General features: G+C 48.9%; 2 protein-coding genes across 2 annotated transcripts in view; both read left to right on the top strand.

The window, feature by feature from the left end:
* The first annotated feature begins 727 nt into the window (after window positions 1-727).
* On the top strand, window positions 728-1,593 carry LOC119959940 (zinc finger protein 239-like). The gene is made up of 2 exons (XM_038787923.1): window positions 728-736; window positions 774-1,593. Exons 1-2 carry the CDS (start codon window positions 728-730, stop codon window positions 1,467-1,469), a joined length of 705 nt encoding a protein of 234 aa, XP_038643851.1. The 3' UTR covers window positions 1,470-1,593.
* A 3,119-nt stretch (window positions 1,594-4,712) lies between these two features.
* The window catches only part of LOC119959941 (zinc finger protein 850-like), a 48,654-nt gene continuing 33,357 nt past the window's right edge, over window positions 4,713-20,009 (top strand). The window contains exons 1-2 of the mRNA XM_038787924.1: window positions 4,713-4,911; window positions 6,060-7,342. Coding sequence (XP_038643852.1) covers window positions 6,408-7,342 — 935 coding nt within the window. The 5' untranslated portion in view covers window positions 4,713-4,911; window positions 6,060-6,407. The remainder of the gene's footprint in view (window positions 4,912-6,059; window positions 7,343-20,009) is intronic.

The following is a 20,009-nucleotide window of genomic DNA, read 5'->3' as shown; positions in this document are numbered from 1 at the left end:
ATTTATATGCTCCACTGACAGTGATGGCTTTTGTAAACTCCTTTTACAGGATATTGGAAGTGGAGGATTGGCCAACAGAAAACTCAAACCAAACATCATATCGAAATCTGACAGCCACTCAATTCATTAAGAGCTGAATATCTTCAATCTTTGAATTTGGAAGGAGAAGGGTTTGTTCTGTTTCAGCAGTGTGACTGCAAAAGCACCGAGACCCACCCCCATTGAGAGTTTTCCAGTCCACTGACTGTGGAGAGAGTTTTAACCAGTTACACAGCCTCAAAAAGAGTATCACATCATTCACTGCAGGGAGAAAGTAAACGCTTATTTGTGTGTGGACAAAGCTTCAACCGGGAGAGACATAAAGACCCCTCAACATGGAGAAACTGTGGAAATGTGCGGACTGTGGGAAGGGATTCAGTTACCCATCACAACTGGAAGTTCATCGTCGCAGTCACATTGGGGAGAGACCGTTCATCTGCTCCATTTGTGGGAAGGGATTCACCCATTCATACAACCTTCTGACACACCAACGAGTTCACACTGAGGAGAGGCCATTCACCTGCCCTGTTTGTGGGAAGGGATTCACTCGGTCATCCCACATTGTGACTCATCAACTTGTTCACACTGATAAGAGACCATTTACATGTCCTGACTGTGAAAAGAGTTTTAAATGTAAAAAGGATCTGCTGACACATCAACTTATTCACACTGGGGAGAGACCGTTCTCATGCTCCCTGTGTGGGAAATGATTAATTCAGTCATCCCACCTGCAGACACATCAACTTGTTCACTATGATAACAATTTTTTTAACTGTCCTGACTGTGAGAAGAGCTTTAAATACAAAAAGGATTTACTAACACACCAATATGCTCACACTGGGGAGAGACCATTCACCTGCTCTGTGTGTGGGAAAGGATTCAGCCGTCCATCTGCCCTACTGAACCACCAGAGAATTCACACTGGGGAGAGGCCATTCACATGCTCTGACTGTGGGAAAGGATTCATTAATTCATCCAACCTTCTGATACACCAGCAACTTCATACAGGGGATAGACCGTTCACCTGCTCTGAATGTGGGAAGGGATTCACACGTTCATACAACCTTCTGACACATCAGCAGGTTCACAGTGAGCAGAGACCGTTCACTTGCTCAGTGTGTGGGAAGGGATTCACTCGTTCATCCAACCTATTGAATCACCAGCGAGTTCACACTGGGGAGAGGCCATTCACCTGCTCTGTGTGTGAGAAGGGATTCAGTCAGTCATCCAACCTGCTGACACACCAGAGAGTTTACAGTGGGGAGAGGCCGTTCACTTGCTCCATATGTGGGAAGGAATTTTCTCATTTATCTTATCTTCTGGAACATCATCGCATTCACACTGGGGAGAGGCCATTCACCTGTAATGTCTGTGGAAAGGGATTTACTCAGTCATCCCACTTGCTGACACACCAGCGAGTTCACAAGTGACTACAAATTTTGGATTCTACCTTTATTGATGCTGTTAATCATGTTCAGCAGTGAATCAGTTTCACTGTGACTGTTTTCATCTGTTGATGAGGTTTAATATTCTGAATAAATGTGAAATAAATCAGCTTGGTTTGAAACGTTGCAGGTTTTTGTCTTTTCCACCTGTGTTTAACATCACCTGTCTGTAGCTCAGAAAGGACAATCTGGGGAGAATCATACGGCAGGAACAGAACTTCAGCCTGGACACAGTCCTTCAGGGTCACACTGAGAGGGGCTGTTTAGCTCACAGGGCTAATCGCTGGCTTTGAAAGCAGACCAAGGCAAGCCAGCAGCACGGTTCGATTCCCGTAACAGCCTCCCCGAACAGGCGCCGGAATGTGGCGACTAGGGGCTTTTCACAGTAACTTCATTTGAAGCCTACTCGTGACAATAAGCGATTTACTTTACTTTTACCATCAACACTTTGGTCTATCTCATCTCTCTTCACTGTCAGCAAAGTCCTCGTGTGGGTTAATCCTGAGGTGTGAGTGGAATATATCCCCGCTGTTCTCTTCCATGGTTCAGAGTTCCTGGGCATGGAACAGAAGCTCCCTTACAACTGTGTTTAGAGTCAGGAAGAACAATGGTGAATGATGGAAACGTGCTGTAAAATCAGAGATTGGTGTAAAACTGTGATGTTCCTGATTGAATGTAAAGTAGCTCCTTTAAGTTTCCAGACTGCAAATGTGGTTATGTGACAGTCACAATGAAATAATTGAATAGAAACCTACTGAAAATAGATTGTTGAAGTCTGCATTTAAATAGCAGCTGGAGTACTTCACGGGAGCCTGGTAAATGCTGGGACAATTAGACAACAGTTTGATTCCCAGATAAAGAAGGATTGCCCAGCTAAAGAATTCCACAGATTCTCTACCCTCTGATGGAAGAAATGTCTCCTCATCTCGGTTCTAAATTTGAGACCCCTTCCTCTGAGATTATGCCCTCTGGTCCTAGACTCTCCCACAAGAGGAAACAAGATGATTTTTCAGGCTGTGTAACTGGTTGAAGCTCTTTCCACAGTCAGTTCACTGGAACACTTTCACTCAGGTGTGTGTGGGTCTCGGGGCTTTTCCAGTCACACTGATGTTTGAAATCTCTTCCCACAGTCAGAACAGACAAGCACATTGACAGTTTGTGATATTTAGATCCTAATGAATTGAGTGACTGTCAGATAGAACATAGAACAGTACAGCACAGAACAGGCCCCTCAGCCCTCGATGTTGTGCCGAGCAATGATCACCCTACTCAAACCCACACATCCACCCCACACCCGTAACCCAACAACCCCCCCTTAACCTTACTTTTTAGGACACTACGGGCAATTTAGCATGGCCAATCCACCTAACCCGCACATCTTTGGACTGTGGGAGGAAACCGGAGCACCTGGACGAAACTCACGCACACACGGGGAGGACGTGCAGACTCCACACAGACAGTGACCCAGCCGGGAATTGAACCTGGGACCCTGGAGCTGCGAAGCATTTATGCTAACCACCATGCTACCGTGCTGCTCAGATCTTGATGTTATATTTGGTTCGAGTTGCTCAGCTGCCAATCCTCCCATTCTAATGCCTGAAAAAGAAGTTTACAACAATGATCACTGTAAGAATAGGATAGAAATTCACAACAGATCATTCTAGTTTCTATCAAACCTTCTTTCCTCTCTTGCTTTCCCCTAGCATGTGGTCCAGCCAAAATAGAAGACCAAAATCAGCTAGAAGCCCCAACAAAAGTGTAGGGAACCTTCCTAACTGAACCAGAATATTGTTCCCAGTGTCTCTGAAACACTCTGTCCGCTGAGGTATCCACGGGGTGTGGAAGGCATCAAGCATTCCGGTGGATACCGCATGCTGCCTCTGCAAGGCAACTGTGAATAGACAAGACCACGGAACAGAAGTCGGCAGCCAGAGTAACCCCCCCCCCCCCCCCCCCCCCTCCCACCGCTCTAAGTCTTCATCCAGCTACAATGTACTGTTTTAATAAGACCCAATAGTAGATTCAGGATGTCACGTTCAGCACAAGGGTACTAGATGTGATAGACTAAGATCCACAAACTCTGTCAAGATGGCTGCAACTTAACAGGTTATTATGGACAATAAACTGTGGGCAATATTCGATGCTGTGACCAATAATTAGTTAAATACGGACCTGAATAAGGAAACTTTGCAGCCACCTGTGAAGTTTAAATGTCTCCTTGTGTCCGGATGAACCAGCATTTGAGGAATATGAAATCTCAGGACTGTTGGTCTCCAAGTGCCGTATTGAACACAGGAGAATGACATTGAATTGGGACAGAGATAAGCGTGAGTGAGCATCGTAAACTGCTATTGTATCGGGGTGTCCTGGGTCTCAGAGTTTTAACCCTGCAGTTAATTGTCAGGGATGCAGTATAATAAACCCTGAACAAAACAAATGTGTGTGTAAGAAGCATCTGAAGCACCAGGAACCAGCTTAACCAGCAGAGCTGAATGTCTCCCAGTGCAGCCACAGGACTGAACTTATTCCAGCTTCCAAGCCCACCTGAGAACCAACCTCCTGGCTATTCATCTACAAGAAGCTTCAGAGCCTCATGAAAATTATTTGTTTCTAAAAACCCTTCACTCCAACTAAAGAATCAGCTAAACAAGAAGACAACAGGCCTGCAGCGATGTAAAGATTGCAGTCTACATTCATTTTCATCATTATAGCTTCAACTTGACCTTTACCTAATTCCTGTGTATGTGTCAGTGAGTGTGAAAGGGACGAGAGACTGAGATGTTCAAATATCCAGGGAAAGGGTGTGATAATAAATAATCTCCCATCCGTTAAAAATCACCATTAAGCTTGCTGCTGAAATGTATTTTAAATAAAGAAAAAACACTGAGGGTAAGAAAATATCACACAAACATCCTGATAATGAACTGGAAATGACCACGAAATGTAATCAACATTTGGAAAACCCCCTTCAGGTAGCTATATAGAGGCTGCAGCCTCTCACATTGAATGTCTACGCAATCCAGAGATACCTCCAGGCAACAAACATCTATCAGCTTCAGCCTGGGAGTGGGTAAACGTTTTAAAACCTATTACAATGTGTTCGAGTAGATGAAAAACCTGTTTTCCCTTTGATAATCTTGCACCGGCACTAGGACCCGGCTGGGAACAGAAACCTTCAGGTCCCGCCCACCAGGTGTTGCGTCACCAAGACGCCAGCGCATGCGCTCTGCTTCCCCAAGATGGTGGCTGTGAATCAGGGCCTGGTCCCGGGACAGATAGCTGACCGGTGGTGATGTGACCTGAGGATCACCACACCTCAGGCAAGGGGCCAGGTTGGGAAGGCGGTGCCTTCAGGAATAACTGGGAAGGTGATGTTTGGTCAGTTGCTGCAGTCTGTGTAGTGAAGGTGCTGTCACAGTGGTGTGAGGTAAGGAAGTACAGGATTATCACCCAGCAATGATGAATTAAGGGGAATGTAAATCCAGCTCAGGCTGCTTTCAGATTGGAAAGGGAGCTAAGGTCTGTCCTTAGAGCTGGTGAATGTTGTGGCTTTGGCAGTTTCTCTATAAAGTCATTCCCTCCTTCCCTATACCACCTCTATCTTTAGAGTCGTAGAATTTTACAGCACGGAAAGAGGGCCTTTGGCCCATTCATTATAATCTTTATTAGTCTCACAAGGAGGCTTACATTAACACTGCAATGAAGTTACTGTGAAAATCCCCTAGTCGCCACATTCCGGCACCTGTTTAGGTACACAGAGTGAGAATTCAGAATGTCCAATTCACCTAACAAACACGTCTTTGTTTGGGACTTGTTGGAGGAAACCGGAACACCCGGAGGAAACCGACATAGACACAGGGAGAACATACAGACTCTGCACAGACAGTGACCCAAGCCGGGAATTGAACCGGGGTCCCTGACGCTGTGAAGCAACAGTGCTAGCCATTGTGCTACCATGGCACCCAGCATGGCAGCCGGTCCTCAAAGACCCTAATGGGAGCCTTACCTCCACACCTTCTGACAGGCCAATGACTCAGATGTTCTTTCTCTGACCCTCGGTTCTCCAAATCCTCCAGTACCTCCGCCAGCCACTCGGCTGGTTTTCAAAGGATTGAATTTCGACGGAGGCATCTTGCTGAACGTTCAGGATTCTCTCCTCTGGTTCATCAAGACTTTTTTTTTCTTTTTTTAAAATAAATTTAGAGTGCCCAATTCATTTTGTCCAATTAAGGGGCAATTTAGCATGGCCAATCCACCTAACCTGCATGTCCTCGGACTGTGGGAGGAAACCGGAGGAAACCCGCGCAGACATGGGGACCTGTGCAGACTCCGCACAGACAGTGACCCAAGCCGGGAATCAAACCTGGGACCTTAGAATTGTGAAGCAACAGTGCTAACCACTGTGCTACTCAACGGCGATACACCAGAATGAGAATGGAGGGAGTGTGTGGGATGGAGATTTACAGCTTTCAGGGAATAAGAGAGAGGAAAAAATGTCACATAGAAACTAGAATTGTCTGTTCTGAGTTTCTATACTGTACTGACAGTGATGAATTTTGTAAATTGTTTTTACAGGATATTAGATGAGGAAGAATTACAGACAGAAATCTCAATCGTCACGTCTCAATCTGACAGTTACTCGATTCCTTGGAACCTGAATATCTCCAACCTTTGAATCTAGAAGGTGAAACCTTTTCCCGAACTGTCAGCCTAAGTTTTCAACCATCAGTGTGACTGGAAAAGCACCAAGACCCACACAACAGACACCCGAGTGAAAGTGTTCCTGTGAACTGACTGTGGAAGGAGCTTTAACCAGTTACACAGCCTGAAAAACATAACAACATTCACAGCTGGGAGAGACCATACTCGTGTTGTATCTGTGGACAAGGCTTCAACTGATTGTACAACCTGGAGACACACAACATGGAGAAACCATGGAAATGTGAGGACTGTGGGAAGGGATTTAGATTCCCATCTAAACTGGAGATTCATCGACGCAGTCACACTGGGGACAGGCCGTTCACCTGCTCCAAGTGCGGGAAGGGATTCACTCAGTTATTCAATCTGCAGACACACCAGCGAGTTCACACTGGGGAGAGGCCATTTACCTGCTCTCAGTGTGAGAAGCGATTCAGTGATTCAACCACCTTGCAGATACATCAGCGAGTTCACACTGGGGAGAAACCATTCACCTGCTCTCAGTGTGGGAATGGATTCACTCGGCTATCCACCCTGCAGTCACACCAGCGAGTTCACACTGGGGAGAGGCCATTCACCTGCTCTCAGTGTGGGAAAGGATTTGCACACTTATCCACCCTGCGGGGACACAAACGTGTTCACACTGGAGAAAGGCCATTCACCTGCTTTCAGTGTGGGAAGGGATTTATTGATTCATCCACCCTGCGGAAACATCAGCGAGTTCACACTGGGGAGAGGCCACTCACCTGCTCTCAGTGTGGGAAGGGATTCACTCGGTTATCTCATCTGCGGATTCACCAGCGAGTTCACACTGGGGAGAGGCCATTCACCTGCTCTCAGTGTGGGAAGGGATTCACTCGGTTATCCACCCTGCGTACACACCAGCGTGTTCACACTGGGGAGAGGCCATTCACCTGCTCTCAGTGTGGGAAGGGATTCACTCGGTTATCTCACCTGCGGATTCACCAGCGAGTTCACACTGGGGAGAGGCCACTCACCTGCTCTCAGTGTGGCAGAGGATTTACTCAGTTATCCAACCTGCGGAGACACCAGCGAGTTCACACTGGGGAGACGCCATTCACTTGCTCTCGGTGTGGGAAAGTATTTACTCAGTTATCCAACCTGCGGAGACACCAGCGAGTTCACACTGGGGAGACGCCGTCCACTTCTCAACGTGAGACAGGATTGCCTGTTTCATTGGACCTTCTGTGACACCAACAATTCCACAATCGATTACAGGGGTTGGATTCTGCTGTTATTGTTTCCGCTCTACACCCAGGGCTGCATTTTGTTCATTCTGACAGGTGGGCAGTGGGGATGGTCGGAGGGTTTCTTTCTGCTGGACTGGCCAGTCTCACCACTTTGCCTCCAGTGGGCTGATGCTCTTTGAGCCTTGTTGCTGATACCTGGCTTCAAATTGCACAAGGATCACAAGAGTGGAAGGGTGTTTGCAAGTGTGAAGATATGTTCTTTCCATTTCTGTTTCAAACCCTCCAAAGCGTGCCACGTTGCCATGGAGATGGGCCCTGGTGGTTGCATGGTTCTTTTGTTTATCTGGGTGTTCCTCACAGAAGGAAACTATCAGGTTATGAGGGGCAAGTTGTCTGAGGTGGACTGGGAAACTGATTGGTACAGGGAATACCTAATTTATCAGGGGTTGGTTAGCTCAGTTGGCTGGACAACTGGTTGGTGATGCAGAGCAAGGCCAACAGTGAGGATTCAACTCTCGTACTGGCTGGGTTTATTCATGAAGGCCCAGCCTTCTCAACCAGGCCCGTCGCTTGAGGTGTGCTGACCCTCGGGTTAAATTACCTCCAGTCAGCTCTCTGTCAAAGGGGAGAGCAGCCTATGGTCCTCTGGGATTTTTGCAATTTATATTTCACATATATACAAATATATTTCAAAATATAGATTCCTTTAAGGATCAAACACCCAACAGGAAAAGTAATGTAACCGTGGCGAACAAGAAAAGTTAAAGATTCCATGAGAGCCATTAGAATTCAGCAAAGGAGGACCAAGAAACTGATGAGAGCAAACTGGTGAGAAACATAAAAACCGACTGGAAAAGCTTCATGTGAAAAGGAAAAGATTAGCAAAGACCAATGTGGGTCCATTCCAGGCAGAGACAGGAGAGTTTATAATGGGGAGTAAGGAAATGGCAGAGAAAATAAACAATGTGTGAATGTCTTCACAGAGGAAGATACAGAAATTGTCCCCAAAACACCAGAGAACCAAGGGACTGGCAGAGATTAGTATTGGTGAAAAAGTAGCACTGGAAAAATTAATGGGTTTGGAAGTGAATAAATCCCCAAAAGCTGATGATCTACATCCCAGAGTGTTGAATGAGGTGGCTGTCGAGATCTCTATTCCTCATTCTAAATTCTCCTGACTCTATCTGGAATGGACAAACCTTTGAGCCAAACATAAGAACTAGGAGCAGGAGTAGGTCATCTGGTCCCTCGAGCCTGGTCCGCCATTCAATGAGATCATGGCTGATCTTTTATGGACTGAGCTCAACTTTCCGGCCCGAACACCATAACCCTTAATCACTTTATTCTTCAAAAAACTATCTATCTTTACCTTAAAAACATTTAATGAACGAGCCTCTACTGCTTCACTGGGCAAGGAATTCTATAGATTCACAACCCTTTGGGTGAAGAGTTTCCTCCTAAACTCAGTCCTAAATCTACTTCCCCTTATTTTGAGGCTATGTCCCCTAGTTCTGCTGTCACCCGCCAGTGGAAACAACCTGCCCGCATCTATCCTATCTATTCCCTACATAATTTTAAATGTTTCTATAAGATCCCCCCTCTTCCTTCTAAATTCCAACGAGTACAGTCCCAGTCTACTCAACCTCTCCCCATAATCCAACCCCTTTAGCTCTGGGATTAACGTAATGGATCTCCTCTGCACACCCTCCAGCACCAGTATGTCCTTTTTACGGAGCCACAGAAACTTTTACACTCCATTTTTATGTATTTTGCTAGTTCACATTCTATTCTATTCTCCCTTTTTTTCCTCGGTGTCTTGGTTGAAGAACTGAAGTAAATGAACCTCGGGAATGAATCATCACTTTGGACAGGTTCTGAGACAATTAAGTTTCGATTTATAAGGCAGAGTAACTATAATCGTGGAGTGTATTTCTAGATTGTGAAAAAGGGCAAGGTTCTAGTTTATAGTTTAATGTGTAGGATTCTGACTGAAAGTAGCTTCTAGTTTGTTTGTTTGTTGTATTAAAACTCATAAAACCTGATGTGATCCTTTAATTTGTTGACTGGGAGTTTGATTTTTTCTAAGAAGTTGCTGACCTTTTTGGAGAGGGTGACCGGGACTGATAGTGACGTGACCCCAGGGTTCAGTGCCCCCGTGTCCAAAGCGGGGAGTCACGGGGACAGGGTACAGAGGAGCTGAAGGGAACTATTTGGGTCCAGAACATTGTGAACATCCTGTTACTCTGATTGTCTTTGATCCTCAAGTAATTTTCCGTCAGCTTTTTTAACCATGTTCTATTTCATCAATAAACTTTTAAACAGAAAATATTTGAATTTGTTGGACTTTTCCTGATTAAAATTGTTCACTTTTGGGAAAGTGAGTGAGAGGGGTTGACAGGCTCTTTAACAGAAAGTGAGTCCGTCTAATGTAATTGGCAAAGGAGCCAGAGGGGTAGAGGAGATTTGAATTTTCTTTTGACACAGTGTTTGAAAATGGGGTTCAGGGAATCAATCTTTTTTTTTTTTTTTTAAATAATTTTTATTGAATTTTTCAAAATACAAACATTTTAACCCCCCCTACATTTACATTTAAATTATAACAAAACAAAGTCAAACCCCCCTACTTAACAAGAAAATCAAGAAAAAGAAAAAAAAATCCCCCCCCCCCTACCCGCGCGTCCCCCCCCCCCCCCCCCGCCGGCGAACCGACAGTCAGACCAACTTATCATTTCTAGCAGCGTCCTCGGGCAGGCCTTGCCCGTGCCACCGCCGCTACCGTACTTCCTTCGTCGTTGTCCCCCCCTCCCCCCCCCCCCTCCCCCCCTCCCGCCCTCCCCTCCCCTCCCGGGTTGCTGCTGTCATGGCCTCAGTTTCTATCTCTGATCCAAGAGGTCTAGGAAGGGTTGCCATCGCCTGGAAAACCCCTGCACCGACCCTCTCAGGGCGAATTTGATCCTTTCCAATTGGATGAAGTTTGCCATGTCGTTTAACCAGGTGTTAACACTCGGAGGCCTTTCGTCCCTCCACTGAATCAGGATCCTCCTCCGAGCCACCAAGGACGCAAAGGCTAATATTCCAGCCTCCCTCGCCTCCTGTACCCCCGGTTCCACCCCAACCCCGAAGATCGCAAGTCCCCATCCTGGCTTGACCCTGGACCCCACCACTCTCGACACCGTCCCTGCCACCCCCTTCCAGAACTCCTCCAGCGCCGGACATGCCCAAAACATATGTGCATGATTCGCAGGGCTTCCTGAACATCTAATACACCTGTCTTCACCCCCGAAAAACCGACTCATCCTTGTCCCCGTCATGTGGGCTCTATGCAGTACCTTAAATTGAATGAGACTTAGTCTCGCACATGACGACGACGAGTTGACCCTCTCCAGGGCGTCTGCCCATGTCCCGTCCTCTATCTGTTCCCCCAGCTCTAACTCCCACTTATCTTTCAGCTCCTCTACTGGTACCTCCTCCACCTCCTGCATAATCTTATAGATGTCCGAGATCTTCCCCTCCCCGACCCAGACCCCTGATAGCACCCTATCACTCACCCCCCTGTCGGGGAGCGCGGGGAACCCCGCTACCTGTCGTCTGGCAAATGCCTTCACTTGGAGGTACCTGAACGTGTTCCCCGGGGGGAGCCCAAATTTCTCCTCCAGCTCTCCCAGGCTCGCAAACCTCCCCTCTATAAACAAGTCCCTCAGTTGTCTAATACCCGCCCTCTGCCAGCTCTGGAATCCCCCTCCTGTGTTTCCCGGCGCAAATCTGTGGTTCCCTCTTAGTGGTGCCCCTATCAGACCTCCCACTTCCCCCCTGTGTCGCCTCCACTGCCCCCAGATCTTGAGGGTGGCCGCCACCACCGGGCTCGTGGTATACCTCGTGGGAGGGAGCGGCCATGGTGCCGTTACCAGTGCCCCTAAGCTTATGTTGCCGCAGGACGCCCTCTCCATGCGCTTCCAGGCTGCCCCCTCCCCTTCCATCATCCACTTTCGTACCATCGATGTATTTGCCGCCCAGTAATATCCTGAAAGGTTGGGTAACGCCAGCCCTCCACTATCCCTACTCCGCTCCAAAAAGACCCTTCTAACTCTCGGGGTGCCATGTGCCCACACATACCCCATGATACTACTCGTTACCTTCTTGAAAAAGGCCCTGGGGAGGAAGATGGGCAGACACTGGAACAAAAACAAGAACCTCGGGAGGACCGTCATTTTAACTGACTGCACCCTCCCTGCCAGCGACAGCGGCACCATGTCCCACCTCTTAAACTCCTCCTCCATCTGTTCCACCAGTCTGGAAAAGTTCAACTTGTGGAGGGTCCCCCAGTTCTTTGCCACCTGCACCCCCAAATACCTAAAACTTTTAACTGCTCTTTTGAAGGGGAGCCTCCCAATTCCCTCCCCTTGGTCTCCCGGGTGTATTACAAAGACCTCACTTTTCCCCAGATTTAATTTATATCCCGAAAAGTCCCCGAACTCCGCTAGTATCCCCATTACCTCCGGCATTCCCCCCTCCGGGTCTGCCACATACAACAACAAATCATCCGCATAGAGCGAGACCCGATGTTCCTCCCCTCCCCTTGTCAGTCCTCTCCACCCCCCTGAACCCCTCAGTGCCATCGCCAACGGCTCAATCGCTAATGCAAAGAGTAAGGGAGATAGGGGACATCCCTGCCTAGTACCTCGATGGAGCCCAAAATATTCTGACCTCCTCCCGTTTGTTACCACACTTGCCATTGGAGCTGAATAGAGCAGTTTTACCCACTTGATAAATCCCTCCCCAAACCCAAACCTTTCCAACGTCTCCCACAAGTATTCCCACTCCACCCTGTCAAATGCCTTCTCCGCGTCCAGCGCTACCACTATCTCCGCCTCCCCTTCCACTGCTGGCATCATAATCACATTTAACAATCTCCGGACATTTGTGTTAAGTTGGCGTCCCTTCACGAACCCCGTCTGGTCTTCATGGACTACCCCTGGCACACAGTCCTCTATCCTGGTTGCCAGGACCTTTGCTAACAGCTTGGCATCTACATTTAAGAGGGAGATAGGCCTGTAGGACCCGCACTGGACCGGGTCCTTGTCCCGCTTCAGAATCAAGGAGATCAGGGCCTGCGACATTGTTGGAGGCAGAACCCCCCCCTCGCGCGCCTCATTGAAGGCTCGCACCAGCACTGGACCCACCAAGTCCACAAATTTCCTGTAAAACTCCACCGGGAACCCATCCGGCCCCGGCGCCTTCCCCGCCTGCATCTGGCCTATCCCTTTAATTAGCTCCTGCAGCTCTATCGGCGCCCCCAACCCTTCCACCAGCTCCTCCTGTACCTTTGGGAACCCCAATTTGTCGAGAAAGTTCTTCATTCCCCCTCTCCTCTTCGGCGGTTCAGACCTATACAATTCCCTATAGAAGTCCCTAAAGACCCTATTCACCTCTTGCCCCTTCTGCACTACATCCCCACCCCTCTCTCTCACTCCCCCAATCTCTCTGGCTGCATCTCGCTTACGAAGCTGGTGTGCCAGCATCCTGCTCGCCTTTTCCCCGTACTCATACGCCGCACCCTGCGCCCTTCTCCACTGCATTTCCGCCTTCCTAGTGGTCAGTAGGTCGAACCTGGCCTGCAAGCTACGCCGCTCCCTTAATAGCCCCTCCTCTGGCGCCGCCGCATATTTCCTATCTACTTCTAGGAGCTCCCCCACCAGCCTCTCCCTTTCCTGCCTCTCCTTCCTCTCTCTGTGTGCCCTTATGGAGATCAGCTCTCCTCTAATCACTGCTTTCAAGGCCTCCCAGACCGTCCCCACCTGCACCTCACCTGTGTCATTCGTACCCAGATAGTTCTCAATGCCCGTTCTCACCCTTCTGCACACCTCTTCGTCCGCCAACAGCCCTACATCCAGGCGCCACAACGGGCGTTGGTCCCGCGCCTCCCCCATGTCCACGTCCACCCAATGTGGTGCATGGTCCGATATCGCAATGGCCGAGTACTCCGTGTCCTGCACTCTCGGTATCAGCCCCCTGTTCAATACGAAAAAATCGATCCTAGAGTACACTCTGTGGACGTGGGAGAAAAAAGAATACTCCCTCGCCCTAGGCCTACCAAATCTCCATGGGTCTACCCCTCCCATCTGCTCCATGAACCCCCTTAACACCTCTGCCGCTGCCGGCCTCCTATTCGTCCTGGAACTCGATCTATCCAGCCCAGGGTCTAACACCGTATTAAAGTCCCCTCCCATGATCAGGCCCCCTGCCTCCAGTCCCGGGATGAGGCCCAGCAGGCGCCTCATAAAACCCGCGTCGTCCCAGTTCGGGGCATACACATTTACCAGTACCACATTCTCTCCCTGCAGCCTACCCCTCACCATCACGTACCTGCCCTCCTTGTCTGCCACCACCTCTGCCGCCACAAACGACACTCTCTTTCCCACCAAAATCGCCACCCCCCCGGTTCTTGATATCCAAGCCTGAGTGGAACACCTGTCCCACCCACCCCCTTCTCAGGCGGACCTGATCTGCTACCCTCAAATGAGTCTCCTGCAGCATTGCTACATCAGCCTTCAGTCCCTTCAGGTGTGAGAAGACCCTTGATCTTTTGACCGGCCCATTCAGCCCCCTTACGTTCCACGTGATCAATCGGGTCGCAGAGCGACCCGTCCCTACTCCCTGTCGATTAGCCATGTCTTGTCCCTTGCTCGCCCCGGGTCATCCCTTCTTTTCTGACCCGCTTCCCATAGCGATGGCCCCCCCCCCCACCCCCCCCGGCTCTCCCCTTCTCGTCCCTGGTCTTTCTAGCAGCAACCCGGTGTCCCCCCCCAGTCCCCCCCCCCCCTTCCCCCCCCCCCCCCCCCCCTGGCTAGGACCCCTCCTAGCCGCGATGTACCCCACATCGTACTCCCGAGAGTCAGCTGGTCTCCGCTGACCCGGCTGCTCCTGCCACATTCCGACTCCTCCCGGTTCACCCCATCTGCGCCCGTGAAAGATCCCCTTAAAACCCCCGAGAAAGACCCACATAATCAACCCGCTCCCCCCCGTCCCGTCTCCCCAACTTAACGATATAAATACAAATACCCAATGGCAACTAAATACATAAATACTTAACTACATACTTAAATAACAAAATAATTAACTAACTATCAACTAACAGTGTGCCCAACCATCACCCTCCATCAAACAGTATAAATAACCGCAGATAACCATAACCCGAAAAGAAAAAAAGAACAAAAAAACCCCCCCAAGCACCCAAAGAAAAAGGGTAAGAGGGGTAAATAACTAAGGGAAATTGGAAACGGGAAAAAAACACCCCATAAGAAGCCAACGACCCACAATAGAGATTTCAACAGTACAAATATACAGAAACACCCAACAACTCGAAACCTTCAAAATATTCAGAAAAGTCAACCGTTCGAGAAAAAACACCCCAAACACTCCACGAAACTGTTACCCAGTTCCGACCTGGCCTGAAAAAGAAAAGGGCCACTTGCTCAATCAAGAGTCCCCCGGCGGCTACGACCGCCGGTGCTCCCAGGTTTTAGTTCGTGTCCAACTTTTCCTCTTGTACAAAGGTCCAGGCCTCCTCTGGGGACTCGAAATAATGATGTTGGTCCTTGTAGGTGACCCACAAGCGCGCCGGTTGCAACATTCCAAATTTGATCTTTTTCGCGTGTAGCACCGCCTTTGTCCGGTTGTACCGGGCCCGCCGCTTTGCCACCTCCGCACTCCAGTCCTGGTACACCCTTACCGTCGAGTTCTGCCACTTGCTGCTTTTCTCCCTTTTAGCCCACCTCAGGACTTTCTCTCGATCACTTAGCCGCTGGAACCGCACCAGCACCGCCCTCGGGGGCTCGTTTGCCCTAGGCCTCCTGGCCATGACCCGGTATGCCTCTTCCAATTCCAGGGGCGCCGGACCGGCCCCTTCCCCCATCAGGGAGCTCAACATCTCCGCCACATATCCCGGGAGATCCGACCCCTCCAGGCCTTCTTCCAGGCCCAGGATCCTCAAATTTTCCTCCTCATCCGAGTGTCCAGCTCCTCGAAGCGGCTCTGCCACTTCATGTGGAGTGCCTCGTGCACCTCCACCTTTGCCCCGATGACTGTGGCCTCCTCCTCCCTCGCGGTCATCTCCTGCTGCAGATCTTTAATCGACGCCTCTTGGATCGCCTGGGCTCCCACCAACCTGGTGGCCGTCGCGTTCATGGACTCTAAGAGTTCCACTTTCATCTCCGTGAAAAAACGAAGGAGAGCGGCCTGCTGCTCCTCCGCCCATTTCTTCCACTCCTCCGGTGCACCGCCGGCCGCCATTTTGATTTTCTTCCCCCGCTTTTTTTGGGGAGCTGCTGCCGTTTTTCTTGCCGCTCCACTCCGGGTACCGACCATAAAATCGGTCTAGTTCTCCTCAGGGGACCTTCCCCCACCGGGATTCGTTTTTTCAGCGCCGTTGGGGCCCTCCAATTGGCCCAAAAACACCTTTGTTGCAGGAGCTTCCAAATGTGCGGCTTAGCTAGTCATAGCCGCAACCGGAAGTCCGTCCAGGGAATCAATCTTGATTGACTAATTTAGCAAGATGTTTGAGGAAGTAACAAGGGGAACCTGTAGATGTGCTTTATCTGGATTTCCAGAAGGTATGCTGTACCTGTCCTGGGACTGTTTGATGGGGACAATGCAGAGGACCATTTACATTGTACCCAACCTTGTGCTCTACCGATCATGGGAGTGTTTTGATGGGGACATCATCGAGGGAGATTTACTTTGTATCTAATACCATTTTGTATCAGCCTTGGGAGTGTTTCATGGGGCAACGTAGAGGGAGCTGTGCTGTAACTGATTGGAGAATGGTTCAAGCTGGCACTTAGTACTCAGATTCTCCAGTACAGACACCCTTCACTTTAAAAATAAAATTTCATTCAGAGATAAGAGAAACCATCACCGGTCCCCCCACTGTCTCCCCCCCCCCCCCCCCCCGTCTCCCCCCCCCCCCCCCCGTCTCCCCACCCTGTCTCCCCCACCCCCCCCCCCCACCCCCCCCCCCCCCCCCCCTTGCATGCCCAGAGGGGCAGTGACAATCCTGAACATTGTTGTAGTCTGCTTGATATTTCATGTGTCTTTTTCTGTTCCATAGAATCTCTACAATGCAGAAGGAGGCCATTCAGCCCATCGGTCTGCACTGACCCTCCAATATGGCACCCCACTCAGGACCACTCCTCCACCCTATCCCCAGAACCCCACCTAACCTTTGGACACTCAGGGGAAGTCTCTTATTATGGCCAATATACCTAACCTGTGCATCTTTGGACTGAGGGAGGAAATTGGAGCACCCAGAAGGAACCCACGCAGACACGGGGAGGAAGTGCAAACCCTACAGAGTCACCCGAGGCCGGAATCAAACCCCCCTCCCTCTGATCTCCAGTCAGCCTCTGTTTGAATGACCAGAGCCCCAGTTTCTCTAATCTGTCCTGGTAACTAAATCCTCTCTTCCCTGGGATCATCTCAGTGAATCTCTTCTACACCCTCTCCTTGGCCTTGACATCCTTCCTGGTGTAATATCCCCAAAACCTGATCTAATATTCCAACTGCAGCCTAACCAATGATTTGTACCAGGTTTACATGACATCTGTCATTTTGTACTCTAAAACCTTGGATCCCATGTGTATTTGAAACACTTTATCAACTTGTCCTCCCACATTTAAACATTTGTGTATCTGAACTCTTTTTAGGGTTTTGGAGATATTAACAAAACATGGCTGAAATACATTGACATCTAATGTCTGATATAATGTGTGTTATGGGAGAGAGAAGTTTAGTCTGAGTTAGAAACTCAAACAGGCGCATCATTGCAGACAGGTCACCATGGAAACGCTGATAAGACATTCCTTCACTGCAAACAGGTCACCGTGGAAACGCTGATCAGACATTCCTAACCTGCAGACAGGTCACCATGGAAACGCTGATAAGACATTCCTTCACTGCAGCCAGTTCACCATGGAAACGTTGATAAGACATTCCATTCCACAGAATCTACTCATTGGAAACTCTAATCGGATTGGGGAGAGGGACAGATTTTGTCTGTTATTAACCTCAACATAAACTTAAACCAGAGTGAATAATGGAACAGATTAAATTCTAATGCGTGATATTTTCGCTACAGTAGTGGAATTATCAGAAATAATAGAATTAACAGGCAGGGTAGTTTAGGGAAAATGAAGAAATTACTGAAGAAACGTAACTGCTGTGAACCAAGAATGTGTCCTTATAAATCACAGATTAGAGAAATTCCTGCTGTCTTTTCCTCACTTGCTGCATGAACTGTGTTCCGTACTGGCCACCAAACCTCAGGAAAGATACATTGCACTCGGTAACGGTCCAGTATAGATTGACCATGATGAAGTGAGGTTGGTGAACTGAGTGAGTCCCTTCCCACACACGGAGAACATTAATGGTCGCTCCTCAGTGTGAACATGTCGATGAATCTCCAGGTCTGATTAAATCTATTCCACAGTACCCAGATTTCCAAGGTTTCTTCCAGCGTGACTACATATTGTTCGAAAGGTCAGACCATCGGCTAAAACGTCATCCACATTCCAAACACGGGAACTGTTTCTCCCACATTGAACAGGGTCTTTGAACAAAGAACAATACAACACAGGAACAGGCCATTCGGCCCTCCAAGCCTGTACTGGTCATGATACCAATCATTGCCAAAACGTTCAGCACTTCCTTGTGCTGTATCCCTCTATACCCATCCTATCCATGTGTTTGTCAAGATGCCTTTTGAACGCCATTAATGTATCTGCTTCCACAACCTCCCCTGGGAATGCGTTCCAGGCACTCACCACCCTCTGCGTAAACAAACCTGCCTCGCACATCTCCTCTAAACTTTGCCCCAGAGGACCTTAAACCTATGCCCCCTGGTGACTGATCCCTCCACCCTGGGAAAGAGTGCCTGCCCATCCACTCTATCTATGCCCCTCATAATCTTGTCGACCTCTTTCAGGTCACCCCTCAACCTCTGTCTTTCTAACGAAAACAGTCCGCGTCTATTCAGCCTCTCCACATAGCTAACGCCCTCTAGATGAGGCAACATCCTGGTAAACCTCCTCTGCACCTCTCCAAAGCCTCCACATTCTTCTGGTACGCTGGCAACCAGAATTGTGGACAATACTCCAAGTGTGGCCTTACCAAGGTTCTATGCAACTGCAGCATGACTTGCCAGTTTTTATACTCAATGCCCCGTCCAAGGAAGGCAAGCATTCCGTCTGCTTTCTTGAGTAACTTGTCTATTCGTGCTGCCAACTTCAAAGATCTGTGCTCATGCAACACAGAGAACTCTGACTTTCTATATTCCTCTGAGTTTTGACATTTACAGTATATTTCCCGTCATAATATTATAATATTCTCTTTAACCAGTAATGCTACTCCCCCACCCCTTTTACATCCCTCTCTATCTCTCCTGAAGCATCTGTATCCTGCAACATTCAGTTGCCAATCCGGCCCTTCACTTAAACATGTTTCTGTGATCGCCACAACATCGTAATTCCAAGTACTAATAAGTGCTCTAAGTTCATTTGCCTCCCCGCTATACTTCTGGCGTTGAAACAAATACTCTTCAAAACACTATGTTTGAGCAGACAAGGTGATGTTGTTCTCATATTTTTGTTCTCCAATTCCCCTTCAGTTATTACACCTTCTACCCTAGCGCTCTGGTTCCCACCCCCCTGCCATACTAGTTTAAATCCTCCCGAGTGACTCGAGCAAACCTCGCAGCCAGGATATTGGTGCCACTCCAGTTTAGATGCAACACTTCTTTCTTGTACAGGTTACACCTGTCCCAGAAGATATCCCAGTGGCTGTTCACCCTCCCCCTTCAGGATGTACTGTGTTCGTTCAGAGACATCCTAGACCCTGGCACCAGGGAGGCAAAGTACCATCCTGGAGTCTCTTTCCTGTCCACAGAAGCACCTATTTGTGCCCCTTCCTATCGAGTCCCCTATAACTATCGTTCTCCTGCACTTTGCCCTCCCCTGCTAAGCAACAGAGCCAGTTGTGGTGCCACTGTTCAGGCTGCTGTTGTTGCTTTCCCCACTGGGCTACCCCTCCAAACAGTATCCAAAACGGTATACCTGTTAGAGAGGGGGACAGCCATAGGGGATTCCTGCACTGCCTGCCTGCCCTTCCTAGCAGTCACCCATCTGTCTGATCCAGTGAACAGACTGTGGAAATAACTGGACCCAGTTACGCAGCCTGACATCACACCATTCACAACACAGAGACACCATGCATGTGTCCTGTGTGGACAAGGCTTCAACTGCTCATCCAACCTGGAGAGACACAGGACACAGGCATCATGGAGAACGTGTGGAAATATGAGGACTGTGCGAAACAGTTCAAATGTTCATCTCGGGCACCAATATCCTGAGAGTAGGGCTGATCAGAGATAGTGGACAGAACTCATGCCACGAGTGTGAGGAGATGGGCGAGGCCCTAAATGAATATGTTGCTTCAGTATTCACGGGAGAGAGGGACCTTGTTGCTCATGAGAGCAGTGTGAACCAAGTTGATAGACTCGAACAGGTTGACATTAAGGAGGATGTGCTGGAAATTTTGAAAAGCATCAAGATAGATAAGTCCCCTG

The sequence above is a fragment of the Scyliorhinus canicula genome, unplaced genomic scaffold (assembly GCF_902713615.1).
Source record: "Scyliorhinus canicula unplaced genomic scaffold, sScyCan1.1, whole genome shotgun sequence".
Taxonomy (NCBI): domain Eukaryota; kingdom Metazoa; phylum Chordata; class Chondrichthyes; order Carcharhiniformes; family Scyliorhinidae; genus Scyliorhinus; species Scyliorhinus canicula.
This window is presented reverse-complemented; position numbering and strand designations above follow the sequence as displayed.